The following is a 22,936-nucleotide window of genomic DNA, read 5'->3' on the forward strand; positions in this document are numbered from 1 at the left end:
TTTCACAGAATACATTAACATCGCATACCACACTGTTTTTCTTCTTTCTATCTTTGTATTTAAGGAACACTTGTTGAACCAAAACCAGTTTCCTGAGGCAGGTATTTTTAATTAGAGCGCTTACTCATTCATAATTTTCTGTCACAGAGAAAGGCGAGCTTTTTAGCCTACATTGACAAGGATCTATAGCACCACGTGATCTCTTAAAACCTGTTCGGCATGTCTCCTTTTTCCCCTTCACTTCATTCATAAATTTTTTTCCAAGTTTTCATTCATGAAACTGGTTATATAGTAAGGGTGTAGGGATTTCATGTATGTCTGCCAGTGGCCAGCTATCTCTTCTCCCTGAACTCTGCCAGATTTCATTCATGGCCAACTCTAAGGTATATCAGCTTATCTACATTACCCCCTGCACCATTGAAACTTAACACCTGTTGCCTAGCAGCCAGCTCTTCACTGCCAAATGTCAGGTTTTATAATGAGGATCTGCATGTGGGGTGTACAAAGTAAGGCAGGGACCAATACATCTTAGTACAGCCTGCAAAGTTTACATAAGATTGCCTTACAGAACTTTAAAGGTGGTTCACAAACCTAGCTTTTATAGATGTGGTCTTTGTTTCTGGGGAAGTTTCATCCAGACTTATGTAGAGGACTAGAAAGTAGAGCACACAGATGGATTCTATTTAGAGCTGGCAGCATAAAAAAACTAACAACTCCTGCAGAGCGAAAAGTGTGTATACATTATCATATTTTTTTCCATCATACAGAACCCATTGTTTTATCAGAATTTATGTCTAAGCACTGAGAGGACTGCTGTAGTAGTTTATTTATTCTTCAGAAAAAGAGTTTAATATTGTTACAAGTCATGCAGAGAGGCCCTGAAAGGGAATTAAACTGCCCTTCTAATAGGTATGGTGTTACCAGGCAAAGGACTAAAGTAAATGGGCAGAGCTTTCTGTTGTTTTAGTAGACTCAAGAAAATTACAAAATTAAAACATTTGCAAATAGTAAAGATGGAAGCCAACATTAACTAAAAGTTTAGTAAGGAGAAAAATTTCCGAACTTTGCTTAATTTTCAGTCAAAGGGGATTAAAATGTAAACCTTTACTGTAAGCAAGAAATGAATTGACCTTTATATTCCCTTTATATATATATATATATATATATATATATATATCTTTCTCTCCCTCCCTCCACCAAAATGAACATTACCTGACAACCTCCAGTACACACATTTGCCAACTCTGAGAAATGAGTGTTTGTATTTGTGTATAATGGGCTGGATATTACATGAGAATAGGACAGGAGCATCTGACCTTCTCCAAAGCTCAGGAAATGGGTAAAACAAGGAGGGAAAATGTCAACTGGTGACTAAATCGCTCATTAAACCTCCTGAAAGACCACTTAGCTAAATCATGCATCAATCTGACATGCATCTATTCAACGCTTTATCTGAAGACATGTATACATTTGGTTTGTTCTCCAAATGCTGTGGTGAGATCACCCTAAAACAATATGCTCAAATTACAGCTAATAGGGATACTTCAGGATTCTCTTGACCCTGCTGACAATAGAATGATGAGTTTCACTGTAAATGTACGCATCACAGGAAAACTTGTTGCCTGAGTTCTATTTTTTGGGTCCTAAAAACTAACTTTATGTGACTACATTAAGACAGCGAAGTTAATACTAAACACGTTTGTAGATAGACTACTGTCAGATCAAGATGACAACATCGTAAAAATCTTTACACCTCTGCTGTATAAAAGTAATTATTTTTATCGAATGATGACAAATGGTTTTGTTGTCATGAAATTCCCACCACAATATTAATCACAAAGCTACAGAGGTTTTTCTAAAAACAGGTTTTAACTTGTACCCTTTCAACTTAAGTGTACCAAACAGACAAACTAAACTTGCTCCAGATATAGACTTTAAAAATTCCTGCGGTATACCATGGAAAGGGCAGTGTGAGTGATTATCGAGCATCAATGTTAAGTCTGGATGTAACACCTTTGGCTTCAGTTGTAACCAAAGATGGGAAACCCATCCAATATGGCAAGGGAAAGAACTCTGGTGGACAATATTCTTTAGAAATTAAGCTGATGGAAATTTAGATAATACACTATGTACTTAACAAAAAAAAAAAAAAAAAATCCATCATTCCAGAAAAGATTGTAATCCTGAATGATAATTACCTTCTACAAAGGATAGGAGGAAGCGATCAAACTGATCAATGAGCAATAAAAACAGATTTCCATTGTATTCTCATTTTCTGCTTATTACACTGAGCAAGATAATAATGTAAAACTAATGTAGAGAAGAACTAACAGAGGAGAGAGCTATTCTCACAATGGAGTTACAAACACTAAATTGTTGTCAGAGATGAAGAGGATAGAGGAATAGCCTGTGGCAGTACAATGTCCGCTCAATCAAAACACAACTGTGTGTGTGTTGTGAGCAAAACCTAGTCAAGCCAACATTGTGCTATCTAACAAGGAGAAAAGAATTACGCTTCCTGCAGTTCTTTCCTCACCTAACTTACTTTCAGACTATCAATAGCAAAGATCACACAAGTACTTAAGTCATGAGGTTCATTATTTTATTATCAACAAGTCTTACATTCATGTTGTAAGGCAACAGTACAATTTGTACCAGCATGATCACAGATAAAGTGTAAATTACTTATTTTACCTTTAGGTGACATGGTATTTAAGGCAATGGCAGTTGAGCAATTTCATAAATACGCACTGATATTTTTTATCTTATCAACTGAGGATATTTAAAAAGCTTAGTTCACAGCTCAATTAAGATCATATGCCTGGTGCTAGGTGGATGCGCAAAGGACTTATCTGAAAGCAGCTGCAGGTATAAAAAACTTGCATTTTTGATGAATAAAAGCACACTGGCTTCACAATGACATGGACACCTTAGTACTGGGCCCAATCCAACAGTCTGTGTATAGCCTTGACTTGCCTATCTATCACTCCAGCCAATCAGAATCAATTCTGCATCCCTTTAATGAAACGATGAATCCTGAATTTAAAATTTTAATGCCTATGGTTCCAAAATAACCGTTAAAAACAAATGTTAAATTCTGACAAATGAAACCTGGCTTTGTGTTATCCACCTCAGGTCAACTGCATTTTAACGTTGCACTTTGGGAAGGTCTTCTCCATCATGCTTTAAACATGGCATAATAAATAATAAAGGTCATTATTAATGATAATTAATAGCATAATCAGTTGTCAGATGATGTGAAGGTTAAGGGACAAACATAAAAGGTTGCAGATAAGCAAATGTATACAGGGTACTCTTATGTTGAAAAGAGATAGATTCTTTGTTAGTGTGGTGAAAATAGAACCACCCCCACCCTTCTCTGATATCTTATCTGCATGTGCAAGAAAGATTCCCATAAAGCTGGGCTCATGCAGTTATGATTTATTGCACAAGCCTGGTTTAGGAAGGGATGATACCTGATGTCATGTGGAGGTAAAGTTTGACAGTACCGAGGCCCAGCCTATCAGGATAAAGAAGCCAGTCCCTGATGAAATCTCCTGTTGAGCAGGGAATACTGCTTTACAGCATGATGATATCACCAGTCAACTATGGGAATATATCACTGCTCAAGCCAGTTATTTTTACCCGCTTCTTTAGAGTAATTTGAAAGTTCACTGGCTGAGCTGATGACACTGATAAATATGCATCAGACTATAGGTGTACGAACACGGTGTATTTTTGTTGAACAGGTGCTATGATCTAAAGCAGGTCGCTAATACAATAGCGCACTCTAGGGACGATTTAATTATACATGCTGCACCACCTAATGATGGTTTAATGTTTGACAACTACACAGTAACATAACCTGCCTTTAGCATAATGATTATGGATGTCTACCGGTTTACTTTCTATAAAAATATGCAAATAATATATCAGATGTACATGAATATAAAACTGCTATTTGCCTTAATTCATTGTTATCAGCTGCTGGCATAATGTTTAAAATTACATACATACTAATCTATCTGAAGTGATATATCAAACATGTGAAGTGCAGAAAAGCTAACTAACCACATGTACATTAGTTAATAGTACTGCATGTATGCAAGAAGTTCGTGTCTACCAGCAAGTCAAAAACTGACAGCTAGTTAAACTAAAATTAAACAATCATGCTCACATGAAATCCTAAAGCATAACAGCTTGTGCTAATCTAGCCACAGGCCTGATTATGATCAATGCCCATCTATACATGTCGACGTATTTATTTCATTTTGTACATTTTAAATGCTGCAGGGGTATTTCACACCACCTTATTAACAGTTTAAAAGTCCCCTGCTGGAGAAGCCACAATTAAGCTTGAAAGACAATTTAACTAACAAGTCCACAAGACAAACACGCCACATGTAGGCCTGAAACACTACTTGACAGACAAACCTTTTTGCTGGATGAGCATATCTAGGCCTGAAATATTCCCTGACTAACAAGCCTTCTAAGCTGGATGAGCCATATCTTGACCTGAAACACTACTTGACTGACAAGCATTTTTGCTGGATGAGCCATATCTAGGCCTGAAATACTACTAGACTAAAAAGCCTTTTTGCTGGATGAGCCATATCTAGGGCCTGGAAACACTACTAGACTGAAAAACCTTTTTCCTGTATCAGTCATATCTAGGCCTGAAATACTATTAGACTAAAAAAACCTTTTTGCTGGATGAGCCATGTCTAGGCCTGAAACACAACTACACTGAAAATCCTTTTTGCTGTATGAGCCCATATCTAGGCCTGAAACACTACTAGACTGAAGAACCTTTTGCTGGATGAGCCACATCTAGGCCTGAAATACTACAAGACTAAAAAGCCTTTTGCTGGATGAGCCATATCTAAACCTGAAATACTACTAGACTAAAAAGCCTTTTGCTGGATGAGCCATATCTAGGCCTGAAACACTACCAGACTGAAAAACCTTTTTTCTGTATCAGTCATATCTAGGCCTGAAATACTATTAGACTAAAAAAACCTTTTTTGCTGGATGAGCCACGTATAGGCCTGAAACACTACTAGACTGAAAAATCCTTTTTGCTGTATGAGCCATATCTAGGCCTGAAACACTGCCTAGACTGAAAAACCCTTTTTGCTGGATGAGCCACATCTAGGCCTGAAACACTACTAGACTGAAAAACCTTTTTTTCTGTATCAGTCATATCTAGGCCTGAAACATTACCCGACAAACCAACCTTGCTGCAGGAGCCATATCTAGCCCTGAAACAATTACAGGACCAACAAGGTTGAATGAGCCATATCTGTAGGCCTTAAATTACTGGGACTAATGAAAGCATACTTAGTTTGTACGAGACTAAGGATGCTAACTTGATGGACATGCTAGTCATGTATTATAGTAAGGTGACCCTCAAAAAATAATTAATTTTGAACTCAATATTTCACTGTGTATTCGATAAACCATAGCTAACAGTGACATTAATGCATTTAGCTTTGGTTCTCCTCAGACCTCAGTTATGGAAGAGGTCCACCATCACATTATCCCATCTGACAATAGGCTGTACTTATATACCATATGTTGACAGGAAGTCAATACTCACCAAAAACCACCACCACTGACAATCAGCAGGACTTTTTTCAAATCACAAGTTTTAATATACATGGTACATTCTCATAACAGACTTAATTGAAGATGAAAGACTGGAGAAATAGGACAAAAATCAGCGTGGTGGTAGTACCAGGTACATTATGAACACCTATTGATACAGTGGAATAGTATCATAAACCTGAGAAAATAATGTTAATTACCTGCCAGAGCTTGGGCCTAGTTATAGTGTCCCCTCATAACCAACACTCTCCTAAATCCATGGTTTTCTTCGTTCAGTACATTCACTGCTGTGTTGACAGTCAATTATTAAATATAAAGTCAATGTGGCATGTCGTTGCTTCATTTTATTTCTGTATACACATTTAAATAACATGTACGATCAGTGACATTTGTTGTCTTATCCCTAAAAAATTTCCCCTAAAATAGAAGAGAAATTCACCAATCACAAATCTTCAGCAAGCCAAAAAGCATAGTTTAATCCAGAATAATCCAGCATCAGCCCTAAATTCTGCTCCAATCTGTCATAACAGGAACAAAGTCAATTTATCGCACTGATTACATTCATCAGATGTCAATTTGATCAAGCAGTCTTGTTAACATTTAGCATATTAATTACACAGGTAATAGAGCCAATTTAAACCAGCTTAATGCGTTAACACCCTATTTGTCAACTGCACAGCTACCCTTCAGACATGACCATCAAACAGCAACCTTTTGCCAGACTGTTTGCTGCCTCATGCCAAAAAGCGTTTCAGTAGCAGCATTAAGTTTGCCTACAGCCTGTATCAATAGCTTTGCTTACTATATAAATAATTCCCCTCTTTTCTAGGAAAACTAAAAATAAACCTACCAGTTGTATCTTAATTACAGTTTTCTTTGTCTTTTTTGTTTTCAATGCATTTCAAAAATAGTAATAAATTGATCCATATTGACCACTGACCCAGTGACCCTGCTTTCCATACCACAAGATTCTGAGGAAAAGGAAGCACAATACAGAGCTACACAAACAAGCAAAGCTAGGAGAATTTTAACAGCAAACAACAATCAATTGACAAAAGAGGTGACAATATCTACAAACACACAAATAATTTTAAACTAGAAGCTTGTCCAACAAAATTAAGCTTAAAAGACCAAAAACATGCAGAGAAAAATGAACATCTTCCATCATTCTCATTTGCTTTTTTTGTCTCCGAGGGATACGTGTAATAACATGAATAGATAGTTTCTAATTGTTTATCCCATAAATGTTCATTTTTCTGAGTAATAAAGGCATGAAATATCATTTTGATATGCACCACCCATAATATAAATTCCGACATTTTGATTGGTCCATGTATCTTTTCATTCATCAAATCGACCAATCAAAAATTACAACTTGGGTGTACAGGCACTGCTTTTTTTTTTCACAATTTTTTCTTGTCATCTGCAAATGCCAACATGGCTGACTTTCAACCACGTTGCGCCAGAGTTATAAATGTGACAAGAGATAATCGAATCAATGTGGAAATCCTCATCATTGACCATGACATAGAGCTATCGCCACAAAGGCTAAATAATGGCGCTGATATTTGGCGGTCCCATATCGTGTGGTATCTTTCACGTGCATGTTCATTACAATCATGAGGCACCCAAACGGTGATGTGTTTGTGTTAATGAATAGTCATTTGAATCTTCACAAGAACACTAGCTGTTGCCTAATTTCCAATTAGCCATTACAACTGCGGACTGTTTTGATTGTTCAACCTTCGTTAAGTTAAACTGTCAGCTGTTTTTTGAAAGTTGCACGGCACACGAGAAATTTGTCTATTTTTCGACAGTAATTTTTTCTGTAGTAAAATGTAATATTCTTGTTATAAAAATTAAGGTATTGAACAATATATTGTAAAAAGCAAACTTTTGACATCTCTATGGCACAAAAACGTCCTTATGCAAATAAATTTTGTCTGTACTATATTATACTCTGCCACGTACTTATCACTTACTGATGACGCTTCACTTGACCTATACATGGGATATCACTACGCGGTTAGACCTCGGCACAGTTTCCTAAAAGCTATAAATTTGCAATTAGGTATTTATGGGATTATAGGATATGAAATTCGTGACCCTCGATATCAAATTTATTAAATTCAAGTAGTAGTTTTCATTTGTTCCTCGCCGGAGACTCAAAACAAAAGAAAACTACTACTCGTTTAATAAATTTGATATCGATGGTCACTCATTACATATCCTTTATATATTTAGTCAGGCAAATTAAAGAGGACTTTTTATTTACTTTTTCATTTTGTGTGAAAGCTAAAACATTTATCTACAAAGATACCTCCCACTCCCACGACAGTACTTGTCAGTGGAAGAAAAAAGATAGATAGTGTCGCCAGATCCAGGGCTCGTCAATATCCAGGGCTAAAATACACTTATAGCCCGCCTTAACCTAGAGACTGGCCAACGCTGATAGTAACAGAGGAAATCAACCCTCTACCGTTTCCTACCACCACTTGACTATTAGTAGAAAGTATTCCCTTACTGTAAGACATGACTAATTACTACTGACCTGGCTTTAGCTGAGCAAACACATCTACTTAACATGTTTTACCGCTTTAGAACTCTCCAGTTACAAGTTCAGGGATGATTCAAAAGATTAAGTTTCCAACTTCAAGTGTTTCTTTTTTAATCATCTATATTTTTTGTTTTTTAGAGCGTCAAGATAATGTCTTAACTCAATAATTGATTCATGAAAAATTTACATGTATGTATCAGATTTGAAGATATATCAAAAAGATGCACACATGCAGTTTGAATAAAGCACAAGACTGTGGTGAAATCGTTTGCTTCACTCTGCTTTTCAGATCAAACATGGAATATTGTAATACGTACAATAAAGCTTAAATCACTTTCATCCCAACTTCTTTGCTGTCAAATTTCTAATGCTCCTGTTCTGTACTCAGTAATGCCAACAATCTACTCCCTAAATACTGGGCTAGGCTGAAGACAGTCAAGGGAAAGCACAAATGGCAACTGCTCCTCTAAAATCTTCAGCTTCAACCCCCTCTCCCATCCCACTCGAAACGTTTGATCCCAAAACAACTTGAGCATCAGGGTCAAGTGCTTGTTTTTACCAAGACACCATTAAATTGAAAATCTCTTATCAACAAGTGGCATCCAAAATATTTTATTTCTGAATTTTCTACACTCCTCCATACACTTAGATTCTCCTTGCATTATTGTTATTACATCTGAAAACAATGGCTTCTTGTATCAAACCTTTGGCACACAGCAATGTTTGTGAAATCCATGGGAATGAATTGAGGAAGGACTAAATAAACTGAAATCCCCATGTTAAAAACAGAAGTTTTCTTCTGAAATTTACACATTTTATTTCTTAAAATAAGTTTTTATTCTTGGAAAAAATGGGTAGTTCCCTTGTCATTTAGCACAGTACTTTACAAAGCCAGAGTTGTAGTGAATAAATCTGTTTTAGGCTAGACTCTACCTTTCTCAAACAATGTGGGTCCAGCAACTAGAGTGGTCAACGCTACCTCAAATTTACAACACCCCTTATGAGAATGCTACCCTGCCCTTTGATAATACTGTGAGAAAAAGCAGACCAGCAAAAGAGCTAGCAATCGAAGATATCGCTAAACCTTAACAGTTTTATGCTAAAAAAATCTATAGAGCGGTATTTGAGGGTAAACAATCCCTCCCTTAAACAAAGCAGCTTGTACACAAATACAGATCAGCAACGCCTCACGGAATTTTCTTAGGGGCAGCGCAGCAAATCCAAATCTATTCCCTAAATTCGCGCTAACCTGCCGCAAGCTCGCTTCGTCCAGGGGCTTTGTTGTCTCAACAAGCAAGTCAGAGCTGAAGAGACTTAACTGGCGTCTGGCATTAAAATTACAACAAACTTTATGAGAAAACTCTTGACCTTTATTGAACACTCAGTGTCGGCCTAGCACTGACATATATCCATTAAAGTAATTCCTCAAAGTTAATACATCTAATTGCGTAAAAAACAATCACAGTAAATATCAGAATAATAAAATGTTTCAAAAGATCTGAAGGTTTTGGGTTTGGTATTATAAGAACTCGAGGCTGGGTGACAACACATTTTACTGATGCTGTTTTTTTTTTTTAAATTTTTTAAGATAGCCGTCAGTTTTGTGGCTGGCAAAAACTGGGAGTTCAGGAAAATCCACTATTCCTTGGCAAGTAACCGATGCACTTACCTAAATGTAAATGTGATATAACATACTGTGGTCTTAGCCTAACCTTAGACTGCTAAATGGCCAAACAAGCATCACAGACAGTTTCAGGTCACCAGCAACTTTGAAAAGAGGTTCAGGAGAAAACACTGAAAATGACAACCACATATTGCTCCTACAGCTTATCAAAGAGTGGGTATTCTTACAATTGACCACAACCACAATACACATGTATACCATCAGCTTTTTCAATGCACTATTTACATGTAACCACTACATGCTTTCAGCTTTATATTTACTTGTTATAAAAGGCTGCGTAAATATACATACATCTTGAGTCAACAAGACTTCAACATGCTTATATATATTCTAGACTGTACAGCAATGTTTCTGATAGCATGAGCTGTAGTTATCAGTGGATGGAACTGGTTTTCTGAGTGCAGCCTCAGCAGTTGGTCCTGAGGTTTTAGATCTAATTAGCACCTACATCTGAACCATATTCAAGTGTATTGGAGCACCTCTAGCCTCCTCTGCACCAGTCCTAGCTCCTACATGTTTATCACACAGACTTGGCAAAGATCCTGTAAACAGTACCATAATGAGATAGGCAGTGGTTCTTTTGACCCTTCTCCAAAGCACCCCCCCCCCCCTCAACCGACTCCCATCCTAGTTTCCCCTCACCCCCAGGACTGTTCTCTGAGCCAGCTTTGGACTGCCTTGTCTTCATTCAGCCTCTCCACTGTTGCTCAGACCCAGGCTATACATAGCAACCTCATACACAAGTTGATAAGTGAATTACTTATGTAGGTCACTTAGCAAAATATACAGCTGCTTAGCACAAAACAGCTGAAACCAAGATAATGATTCAACTTCTTTGTTCAATCATCTACTTCATAAATCAATCCACCTTCATACTAATTCTAGATCAGTTGATGTGCACCAACAGACATGTTCACAGGAAGTCAAAAGTAAACATAGCAAGTACTGGGTTAAAAGAAAGTATCTTTTTGAATTTGCCTTTAAAGTTTTTGTGAATTGTGAATTCTCTCGGGTATGAACTATAAGTTAAAGTTTCAAGAAAAAGTTACTGGCAGATCAAATACCATTTTCTCTTTCAGAAGGCAGATTCCGTACACACGGCTTAAACATAGTTGTTTCTCTATTTTCATTGCCTCACTAAAGAATATAGGAATTTTTACAGTTCTGATAAAGCAGGAAGTGCTAGTGTGTACGGACTATGAATGAGCTATATATGGCTGGCTGGATTTACACCTGCATAAGGTGGCTAAGATCAATGGCAAGACACTCTCTTACATCAAAGTGGGACACCATAAAAACTCTGAAAAATCCCCACACCAAACTGGCTTACTTTCCAGATAACATCTTAATATTTCACTGTATTGAGGTTTTTATGGCCTGTTTTGGTTAATTTGCTCTATGGAAGTCACCATTCAATGACATCTGTATGTGTTGATAAAAGAATGTTGAATGTCTTTCAGAATGAGTCCTAAGTGAAGTTTTAGGTTGGCTACAACAAGTAGATCTTGAATGAACTTCTAGGCAGAATAGCCTGGGCCGGGGGGGGGGGGGGGGGGGGGACCACTGATAAAGTTGGGCACAAGTAGTCAGAGATTTCCATTCAGAAAACCACTTAGGTTACCTGTGAATGAATGAACTAGGGTGGGGGAGGGTGTGAGGCCCTGGAGGAGTGGGTGCCACTCAAGACCAGGGCAAAGTTTTGTTGACATAAAACCTAAGCCAGCTAGCACCAGTAGGTCACAAAGATTGCCCAGTCACCCTCAGCTGCTGGGCACCATATAACTAGAGTAAGTTATCTCCATATCTATACAAGATATTTACACCAATTTCGTTTGAGCAAACATAACGACACTATCCAGGAAGTCCTAGGACTGATTGACATTATCTAACAGTTTGCAATTTGTGTTTTTATGACAGGTATGAGGTCAAAAAAATGTGTCACTCGAAACTGCTTCTGATACGTACGGCAGCCAGTTTGTGGGGAAATTTTCGTTGTCTGGCTCAATCATGACAAGATTAATTATATATTACAGTTTAGATTCTTTATCCAGAAATGCTATATAAAGCTCATTACCTAGCTACAGAAGCCTTGAACTGACCTACAACTTATGACTCAACATAGGTTCTGAAAATATTACGACACCTGCAACTGTTTCTTTCTTCCTTTCAACACATGGAGTAATTACTTCAAAGTCTTCAAATGAAATAGGATATTAACCAAAGTGTGTACAAAGCTGATGACCTAAACATTACAGTTTGGTGCTGAACGACAATTTTGTTCTTTTTGGCAGTCCTGTAGAGCTGTATGTAATGATTTCTTCAAGATGTGTTATGATTACAGTTTGAATTTCTATTATCACATGTGTGTATGTTGCCATTCTAATATACTTCTGTGACTAGTTGGGCTGGCTATTAAGTGGAAGAGTGGTGAAGTTAGCCTCATAACCCAGATCAGTTGTTTAGTTAGAGTCTGAGTCATAGGCACAGGACAGAATGACAAGTCCCAGGGTAAGGGATACCATATGGGGCTCCCCAGCAGCTGCTCTTGTGAACTGAACAATACCAAAGGTCGCTAATCACAACCCTACAAAACATTCCCCTAAAACCTCCCAATGAAGTTCCAAAATCACAGGCTGATGTCATGCAGACACACGGACAGAAATTCCAGAATTGTTACTAGAAGTTCGTACTTAAAAACCATGACAGGCAAAGGACATGGGAAGTATGAAGTCAGAAAAGTACTGCGTAATAGCTTAACCCAACTGCCATTTAACATCATATACAGTTACCACTTTAATAGAGATGTCATTTCTGTGGCGGCTTCGTTTGATCAAAAGGTGGGTGTCGTTTGGTGTGCTTACGCAGTCACACAATAAGAGATACCCTTGGGCAAAACTTAAATCCTATAAATTAGTCAAGTAATTTTTGTGGTCCATCTGGATAAATATGGTGTTAATATACAATGGCAGTACATGCAAATGTCAAAGTCAACAGGTCACAAATAAACAACCGTCCAACTTTCCCACGACTGATCTAACACTTCTGTTATGAAGTTAGTAATTTGAATTTCACTTAAAATACATAATCAATTAAGAATATGTTCTTTACAATTTACTTATTCAAGATTTAACACAAATGGCATTTGTGAGAGAAACTTAACAATGGAGTAGCACTTGGGAAATCAAGTGTTGGAGAAGCTTTATCACAGAAACATTGGGACATACTAAATACACTGTACACATATTAACAACAGCCTCACAAGATCTCAAACAGAAAGGTAATGCTTTAATACATATATAAACAATATAATTTATTACATGAAACCAGAATTAATGCCAGAAAGCACTACATATTTTCGCAAACATTCAATATGGTCCAACTTTTGGCATTTGTGAGTGTTGTATATATGTATAGTCATGATGCAGCCAGGTATTTTGTAAAATAATGCAAAAGCATGAATATTCTGAATAATCTTAATAGTCACTGTTGATATCTCAATATTTTGACAACCTCAGAACACATTTAGCAATTGTTCTAACATTCAGGTCGTCTGAAGATAGCAAAGTCGACATATTGAAATGTCAGGTATTCTGTACTTAGTTCCCTGGATCACTGGCATTGTATCAGGACTAAGAACCTCTTGCAGTCAATACTAATTCTAAGCATTTTCCCACAAAACAGTTCAAGTCTCCTGCAGTAATTAAGGGTAACTTAAGTGGAATTATTCCCATCCAGGTAAATATTATCTCTATGCCAAGCCAGCAGGACTCCTTTAACCCTTTGCCCCTGCCTGCCAGCTCCCCTATTCTGTGAGCTTTTGGCCAGGAGGATCGAGGGTTATGACTTTCTGGCTGTAACCCCAGAGCTCCTGGCTATGTGGGTACAACAATGGCAGGCTGGGGATTGTTACTGTGTTGGCATGTCTAACTGGCAGCCCTTCAACCTGACAGCTATAGTGCTGACATTGTCCAGTTGTGGGTGACATCACCAAACCCAGGGGGAGGGCTGATTGGCCCAAGTACCCACCATCTCCACCAGACAGGCTGATCAGGCTATACACCTGACCCACACATTTCCTAACACAATAACCCCACTTCCTCTCAATTAGTTCATCATAATTAGCCTTTAATCTGGGCTCCATGTTCCACAATCACTTACACTGATACCTGAGGTCCACTACCTGTTCATACTGGGGGGGTCCACCATTAATGCTAGGTAATTGACTGTCAGCTAATCTATCTCACCATCACTACAATTTGCATGAAATTAAAAAGGGCTGCAAATCTGTAATTAACCTATTAAACTAAGGAACACAGCAGGACGGATAAATTGTGAATTTCAAACTAAAGTGACTGCCAACACAGTAGTCATTTGTGTTAATATTTATTTACATGACATTAGTTCATAAAGCCATCATAGGTGACACCATGCTCCTGTCATATAACCACTTGTAATATTTCTGGTAGGTTAATAAAATTACAAAGTTTTGTGAAAGTGCCAGGGCAGAGATGGGACAGGATAAATCAGCTGCTCAGAAGCAGATCTATGTGGGTCAGGCGGTCAATCGGCAAGTGAGGATCTGCTCTACTTCTGACCTTATGTCCACATGCAACCCTTGTGGCCAGGAAGTGGTAGAAAGATAGTATGCAGAAACCACCACAACTGTGGTCTGTACTACCTGTATAACAGTACTTACAACAACCACAACTGTTGTCTGTACTACCTGTACACCCGTACCTACAAAAGCCACAACTGTAGTCTGTACTACCTGTACACCCGTACTTACAAAAGCCACAACTGTAGTCTGTACTACCTGTATACCAGTTCTTACAACAGCCACAACTGTAGCCTATACTACCTGTATAGGACTTGTGAGAAAATGTCACCCAAAATGTAGGGGAATGTCATCACGTTAATACAAGATTAAGAATAACAAAAATGGTCATGAATATATACGAATACATGTCCACAAAAAATGCAAAATAAACAAGACAAACACTTACCACACAGAGATCATACATTTATACCTCAATGTAAGTAAATGTAAATTGTATCTAAACTATATTTAGTAGCAATTAAGCTTAATTAAGCTTAACTAAAAAGCAATTTTAAATTTTGTACAAGTATTTTATGTCAAATGTAAATTTCAAACGTGAGTCTTCATGAGAAATGTGCACGGTACCAGAAAATAGGAAAGGACAGGTTAAAGTGACATGGTCGCCCAAAATTTGGATTTTTAGACAAATTCTGAGTACTCCACCGTTCAAACTGACCATCAATTACAAATTTTACGCGTGTAATCAGCTATGTTTATCTAATGCAAAATTTGGTTCAGAGTTTGATATAAGCACATGCACAGGTTTCCAAAACAAAACCTTCAACCACTGGAGAATTAATTTATCACTGTTAAATTTAACTTATTAAATTTCCAGTAACATGCACAGAATGGCCATGACAATACATTTTAGTCATGATCGGTAATTTATATTCTATTTTGACTTGCTTTTAATATAATTTAATATAAATATAAAAGCAAGGATGAGAAAATTCAGAGGGTTTTGACTTTAGAATTGATATAGAAAGCGTATTAGTAGCAAGGTACATGTAGCCCTTGGCGTTTCCCCATTTCCACAGCTACTTCATGTGTCTGCAATGTTTTATTCTTTTGCAGCGAAAAGAATTATATAAACAGTGACAATTAAGATGCTTGTAAAAGTCCTATTAATTTTCACACCAATATCAGAATTTGGCATTAAAATTGGGCAGATATATGTTATCTTTATCCACTTCTTGTCTGGAATGGTGTGAAAACAGCTTCACAACAGTTCAGGTGCTGGGCCTAGCTCATTTTTCATCAAGTGATTGAAGCACAAAGTTAGTCAGTAGATGGGATGAGCAACAAAAACAATTACTTACCCAGACTTTCATCGGATAGGTCAGAAATAGAGGGCACCTTCCGCATGTTACTGACAGGCACACAACGGTCATTGCTTCCCTCCCCTCCACACACAGGCAAGATGCGGTTCAGACGGCTGATCTCCTTGCATAGCTCCAAGTCAGGATCAAACTACTCAGTGGTCAAAAGAAAACATACCATTAAGATCATTTAGTTTAGGTCATGGTACTATATTAACACACAAACTCAATCGGTCAGTCACTCAATTGGCCACTTTCTATCCTTTTGATGCAAACGTGCAAAAGAACTTTATTTGAACCCACAGACCAAAAGAAGAGATAAACAACCTTCTGGAAAATATGGCGATATCAATTTCCAAACTCCACTTTGATTAATACCAACTGTGTGTACACAGTGAAAACAAAATACAAATCAAATGATGGTTTGGTGATTTTTTGGAGAAAAAGCCCTCTCCATAAAACACTTCTTGAGGTGCCCCAGATTCAGTTTACGCTTACTTCACTTTCATACATGACTGCATGTACGTATATAGCACACAAGTTGCACACCAAAACATAAGTACAGGTATCACACTCAAACTTCAACAGGTTCAGTGAAAAACAGGGTCAGACATATTTTTAAAGGCTTATGGGTGTATATTATAATAAAGATAAATTCACTATGTTCAAGCATTGTGTTAAATAAAGTCAATGTTTCTTCAAGCAGTAAAGGATTTATAGACATTCTACAAGATGGTTTTCTTTCCAATCCTTCCAACAATGCCTTGCACACTTATTGGTAGAAAGAACTAGAAATCGAGAGATGCTTAAACAAACTTTTCTCGTAGAATGGCCTGCACTGAACAGTCTATACTTGAAATTATTTGTAAGACAGAAAAGGGGCTGTACATGTATTACAGCATTATCAATTCCTGCAAATGTTTTAACCATGTGATTTTGACAATCATGCCAACCTTAAACACAACACAAAAGCAGATTACACACTGATGTGAGTATATGTTAACAACAGTATTAAGTAGGGTTAAAGCAGTGTTTTCAGCGGACACAGTACATCTACAGCACAACGTATAAAAACAAGCAAAAAGCTGGGGCTGCTGTACCATGCAGTCTGCACAGAAAACATGTGATTGTGTAACAGCTGGGTGGGGTCCACTCACACACAAGTATAACCCCCCAAACTCGAGACTTCTGCCCACTTGAGGGAGAGTGGGGGCCTAAGAAGAAGAGAAGCAGTACTTACATGTACATGGCGCATGTTAGGTACAGTCTCCCAGGTCAAACTGTATGACATTCACAGCGTATAATCATGTGATAATAAGACACAATGCACTGTATGCCACTGTTACATTTATCACGTCTCTCAAATTACCCTTATGTACACAGAAACAAAGTTTAGTGCAGGAGGCAAGTTTTCCCCTCTTCTGTGTTTTCCCATGGACTGCAGCTGTAACCATTTCATTGTACGGCCCTGACACTTTACTGTTATTATTTATACACCAAATACACATGCATGATAGCCCTGAATCCGATATGACCCTATCAAACCTCTGTCCACAGATTCACCCTTAATTACATGTGCATGAACTTCAGTAGATGCTAGATCAAACTTAAAAGGGTAAGAGTTATCTGCCAAATATTTTACCTGGAGTAACATATTACAAAGTAGCTATATAACTACTTTGAGATCTTGAAGCTGTGAGAGGTATCCAGATCTGTGGTGTGAAAGATACGCTAGCGGAACCCCAGAGGTACTTGTACGCAACACTATTAAAACTTGCTTTAATGACGTTTGTGTCCACATACATGTACGTTGTATACCAGTTTGGAACAAAGGCTGTGTAGAATGTTTGACCGGTGATGTTACTGCGCCCACATCACTTTCCTTATTACCCTTTGTCTCAGGGAAACGTTTGTCAAAGGTTTACCAAAGCTTTAAGTACAAACATGGAAGGAGGGGTGGGTCTAACCTTGTGCCAAAGAAAAACTAGGTGAGAGTTGTTGACATCCCCATCTTTAAGCAAACGCAGCACCAGCTTCTTTCTTTGAATTAGCGAAACTAGAACACGTTAGACATTTTGTCTGGCGGGACCCACCAAGGCCAAATTTCACACAATGCCAATACATATCAAGTCTCTCCGAAACTGGCACACAACATGGATAGGGTAGCCGGCCACATTATTGAATTTTCCTATTTTAGCCATAACTTTGTATTTGTCAAACATGGTTTTCTGCCGGGTTTGTGACAAAGTGGAGGCGGGCTTCTGTCCAGAGTAACACGTCTGGCGAGTGTTTTGTGGCAAGGGATCACAGCTGACAATGTCCAGCACAGCCTGGCCTACACCTGCACATCTCTGCCTAAACCTCAGCCAAACTAAATAAACAGTTTTGGAAAAGAAAATACAGTGAGACTGATCATTTGCAAATAACCGCAGAGCATTATCTTCTCAAAAACTTTGTCTTGTATTTCAATATCATTTTATTTACTGATTTGTTTGTTTGCATTTTATTTTCTTACATATATTCTGAAGTCAAAACCCACTCCAAATGATCCACTTGTTTGAAATACAGGTAAGTCAAAATTAATTTATTTATTTGATTGGTATTTGTACACCATACTCCAGAATATTTCACTCATACGACGACAGCCAGCATTCTGGTGGGAGGAAACCAGGTACAAATCGGGGGAAACCCACGACCATCTTCATGTTGCTGACAGACCCATATAAGTCAAAAAGATAGATATCAAACAGTACACATCGACTTTATCTTAAAGAAACTGATCATATTTACTGAGGAGGTTTCAACATGTGATGATATTAACCATAAAACTTCCTCTATCCAGTAATTTTCTGTACATGTAACCTGGTAATCAGTTGGATATACGTTGTATGTTTTCTCCTCCTGATGCCATATCCTCTTCATTAACTGAATGCTACAAGATCTTATTTCTCGACTTGATGTGCTATACATGTATTGTTCAATACAATGAACAGCCATGTACCCTATTATTCAGGTGGACAACTCTAAGGCAAAGGTTCAAGTGAAGATAAATATTCTCATCAAAAAGCACAACACCTGTTCAGAAACATCAAAAGCCTTACAGCGTATCCACCTTGTTGTTTTTTTTTTGTACTTAGCAATTAATTTAGCTGACAAAAAGCCAACTATGAAATATTTTTAGAAAGTGTCTTATGTCTATAGCTCAGGTTAAAAACAAAACAAGGATTAAGCGCTGTAGTGAGGGAGGTCTGGCGTATGGGTATGGGAGGAGGGCAGGGCTTCAAGCTTCTGTACACAGGAGTTAAGCTTTTGGCAGACATCCTACGGGGCCACTGGATTGCCTCCACCTCTGTATAGACTGATATACTCAGGTATTTTTGCAATGATACCAACTATCACTACTTCAAAATCAGAAATCAGACAGTAACATATATTTAGTAGTTTATCACACTAGACAGGAAAATTCAAATGTGCCGATAGCATCTGTGTGTTATGCGACATTGTGCATGCTATTTTTGTTTCCATTATGTCTTTTCCTAGCTTCTGTTAAAGCTGTTCTCTATGTGACTTTTTACTTAACAAGGTAACAAAGAACATGTTGCATTCTTTCACAATGTTTCCTGTGCACTATGCTCTTAGGCCGAACTAAATCATGAGCAATTCTGAAACATTACAGGGTTGCCATTTGGTTTTGATAATGAAAATCAGGTCTTGTTCCTTCACATTAAACAATTATGTTTGATGTTTGACAGATTTGAGAACATTTTGGCCAAGATATGCTGACTCATTAGGTAAGTCAAGATATTCACTACTAGTTGACAGTCTATGTGATATTGAAATACTCGACTGGCCAGTCACTAAGAACTAGGTTTAATTTCAAACATGTATTTGTAATGAGGAAGGGGAAAAAAAATTGTTTTTGATTTGCCTTCACTCTACACAATACCATCACTAAACTAGATTCATACACGTGTAAGAACACTGGAAAATTACTCACACCCTGAGTTAAAAAAAAACAATTTAGTGCCTACAAACTACACATTCACACGATGTTTTATAAGCAATCACTGTAATTTCTCTATTAGAATGATCTAGACGATAACAAAGCATAAAACTTGGACTGAAAATGAGTTATTGTAGTAAACAATGTTTTGTTTCCGTCAAACAGCTCTATGATGTCCTGAGAACAGTGGGTATGAATGGGACATGAGGCCCACCATACAAACATACAACTTTGGCTATATAGGAGTTTAAATCCAGCTTAAAACTATAACCAGCATAATTATAACAGCTCAGTCACTAATCACTTCATTGATAAAAGTTATACTGGTTGATATTATAAGGGCCAATTCAATTATCTAATCACTGCCATTGACCCTTGCATTTAACGTAGTCAATAACATTTTGTACTCAACAAAGAATATACAGGTGCATTACATCACAAGTGGTTGATTTCAAATGCCTGAAATCTGTACTGAAGTGAACAGTTCTGCAGGGTGAAGAGATTACTCTACAGTGTTGCCATATCAACACATGTTTTATCTCATGCAAGAACACATATATATAAAAGTATTAAACAGCTTAATGTAGTGAAAAATAAATGCATGGAGCTAGGTAGGAAGTTTAAACCCTGCCAAATCAACTGATAGTTCCCCCAGTTTAAAACCTTGAAAAATACACCTTTTACAGCCATGGAATGATCTGCAAATGTGAGTGCATAATTAACACATGGCACTGCTGCCTTTAATTACATCATGTTCTCTTAGATGTTCTTCCTTAAAGTATTCATTCGACTAAACCAGAAGATACCTGAACATTTCAATTAAGATGGTACTTTCTCAAAATTGAATGTTTAATGTTTCTAATTACAATCTTGTGGGCTCAGTACAAGTAATTAGACTGCAATCTTTGCTCAGGCTGATGTGTAAATCTGTTTAAAGTTGTACATTATGCAACAGGTGTGATTAAGGGAGCTATTACTGACAGTTTCATTCTTGCGTATCTCCACCCTGGCACTTCCCAGCCACACTAAACCCCACCCCAGCCACATCTGTACTTATCTCCTGTCCAAATCTAGCCTTTGAGGGTGTGCTTATGGAGTTCATGAATGGAGATGGCCTGTGTTGTGAGGGATGCCTTGTAGGAGAGTATGTGGCTGGTGTGTGAGGTGTAATGAATTCCAGTACACTGTACAGCTGGCCCAGTTAACCTACAGGTACCAGAGGTCACGAGGCTCTAGAGGGGTGGACAGATGCAATCATTTAGATGAACAGTATGTGAAATGTTGTCATTCTACAACTTCATCCTACACCAGTTTATGACAGAAGTAAATGTTAAGTGTCCGGCCATAACTGGGAAGGTCTTGCAGCAACCTGCGGATGGTTATGGGTTTCCCCGGGCTCTATTCGGTTTCCTCCCACCATAACACTGGCAGCCGTCATATAAGTGAAATATTCTCGAGTGCAGCGTAGAGCACCAATCAAATAAATAAATGTTAAGTGTTAATGTTAATTAACTACATGCAACTAATTTTGTGTTAAAACTGTCATTCAACAAGCAGAATGTCAGGAGTTATCTTTCTTAAACAACACTTTCTACGCGAAAAGTGGAACAGAACTCTCACCTTCTGCAGCTTTAAAGGGTGGGGGATGTAACCCTTTCGCATTGGCTCATTGGCTGGGAAGAACTCGATGTTTTCCATGCTATAATCCACAGGCGGGTATTCAAGATCCATTGTCTGACAATAACACAAGGTACATTCTTTCAGAAATATACTTTTACTCATGAAAACAGACGTCAACATAATTATTAGAAGTACATTATCATAAAAGCATAACAGTGGACATACATCTTACAATGAGTGTCCAGCTAAAAGTTTGCATATTATTCAACTTATCAACAAGGAACTTTCTCAATATGAATCCAATATTACAGTTTTTGAAGCTAACAGAAATTGAATACGAAATAATTCTGTCCCAAATTTATACAAAAAGTGACTCAGTACAGTCAGTAGGCCGAGACTGTACATCAGACTTCGCATGATTGTCCACCTCTGTTAATTATGTTTATTGCCTTGGAAAAACAACCTTAACTGTTCAGTCGTAGAAATATGTTTACAAACTGTAACACTTGCACACGCACATGTATGGGCAAATATTAATGAAGATGGCAAAGCACACTATACTACTGCGCGTCATGCGTATCACCTGACATCGTGTTTTAGCGTGGTGCAACCACAAAACTACAACATATCAATCAAGTTTCGTTTTGATTTGTATTTGTAACTAACAGTTACCAATTTTGCTGTTCAGCACGCAATGCTTACACACGAAACAAAACAGGTCGAGAACCTCCTGTGGCGGAGGGGAGGGGGACTGGGGTGGGGAGGCGGCCCTCCTCCCTTCTACACGTAGTTCTACCCCATGGATGCCGGACTTTTGCATTTACTTACGGTTTCAACCTTCTCTCTTTTCAAGTCCCTCGACTTCCTTCCTCGTCAAATCACCAACACGATATATTTCGACCGTGAACTTGTCGTTCAGTCGCTCAAACGGTAGGTTGTGGATCTATTGTCATGAAGGCTCGATAACTTCAACTGCCTCTAGCACACGCTTCAAACCATCCACTCGCTTCTTCAATCCGTCTTCCCTCAACAGGCTGGAGTCCACAACGACAAACTTTTTCTGTTCAACAAGTGCCGTTCATAGAATGTTGCATCCTGGGTGATCACCTATTGAATATTCATCAAGGTCTTTCTCTGATGTGATTGGCCAGCGGTGAGCACAGCTTTCAAAGAACGGCCTTCCATTGGCTATTGTGCCATGGTTTCTGTGTCACGGGCCACATATCTGCTTGACCTCCTTTAAAAGTCCCGCGTCTCGTGCACCATATAGTGTGTAATTTTAGGGTTGAATTCCAGTTTGTCTGATCATATTCTTTCTTTCAAATGACAGAGTTGTTATTACAGTTCAATGGCGCAGGTTTATTTGTCGAGTGAAACTGAATCTTATTTACCACTGTATGTACTCCTTTCCACTGATAAGCCATGTGTTCATAGACCAGTTTTATGAATGGGGAAGGCGAACAAAGAGTTTGTCACTTGACCTACTTTACGTAAAGCGTCTGGGTGCGTGTTACTGTCGTTTCGGAGATAGCCATACGCATTACCCTCG

General features: G+C 38.0%; 1 protein-coding gene across 1 annotated transcript in view; it reads right to left on the reverse strand.

Moving 5' to 3' along the window:
* Window positions 1-22,442, reverse strand: part of LOC135482342 (protein C-ets-1-like) — a 48,520-nt gene extending 26,078 nt beyond the window's left edge. Inside the window, exons 1-3 of the mRNA XM_064762274.1 lie at window positions 22,216-22,442; window positions 21,388-21,501; window positions 15,765-15,915 (exon numbers count right to left, since the gene is read on the reverse strand). Coding sequence (XP_064618344.1) covers window positions 15,765-15,915; window positions 21,388-21,498 — 262 coding nt within the window. The 5' untranslated portion in view covers window positions 21,499-21,501; window positions 22,216-22,442. The remainder of the gene's footprint in view (window positions 1-15,764; window positions 15,916-21,387; window positions 21,502-22,215) is intronic.
* Between the last annotated feature and the right edge of the window lie 494 nt (window positions 22,443-22,936).

Source organism: Liolophura sinensis, chromosome 1 (assembly GCF_032854445.1).
Source record: "Liolophura sinensis isolate JHLJ2023 chromosome 1, CUHK_Ljap_v2, whole genome shotgun sequence".
Classification (NCBI taxonomy): Eukaryota; Metazoa; Mollusca; class Polyplacophora; order Chitonida; family Chitonidae; genus Liolophura; species Liolophura sinensis.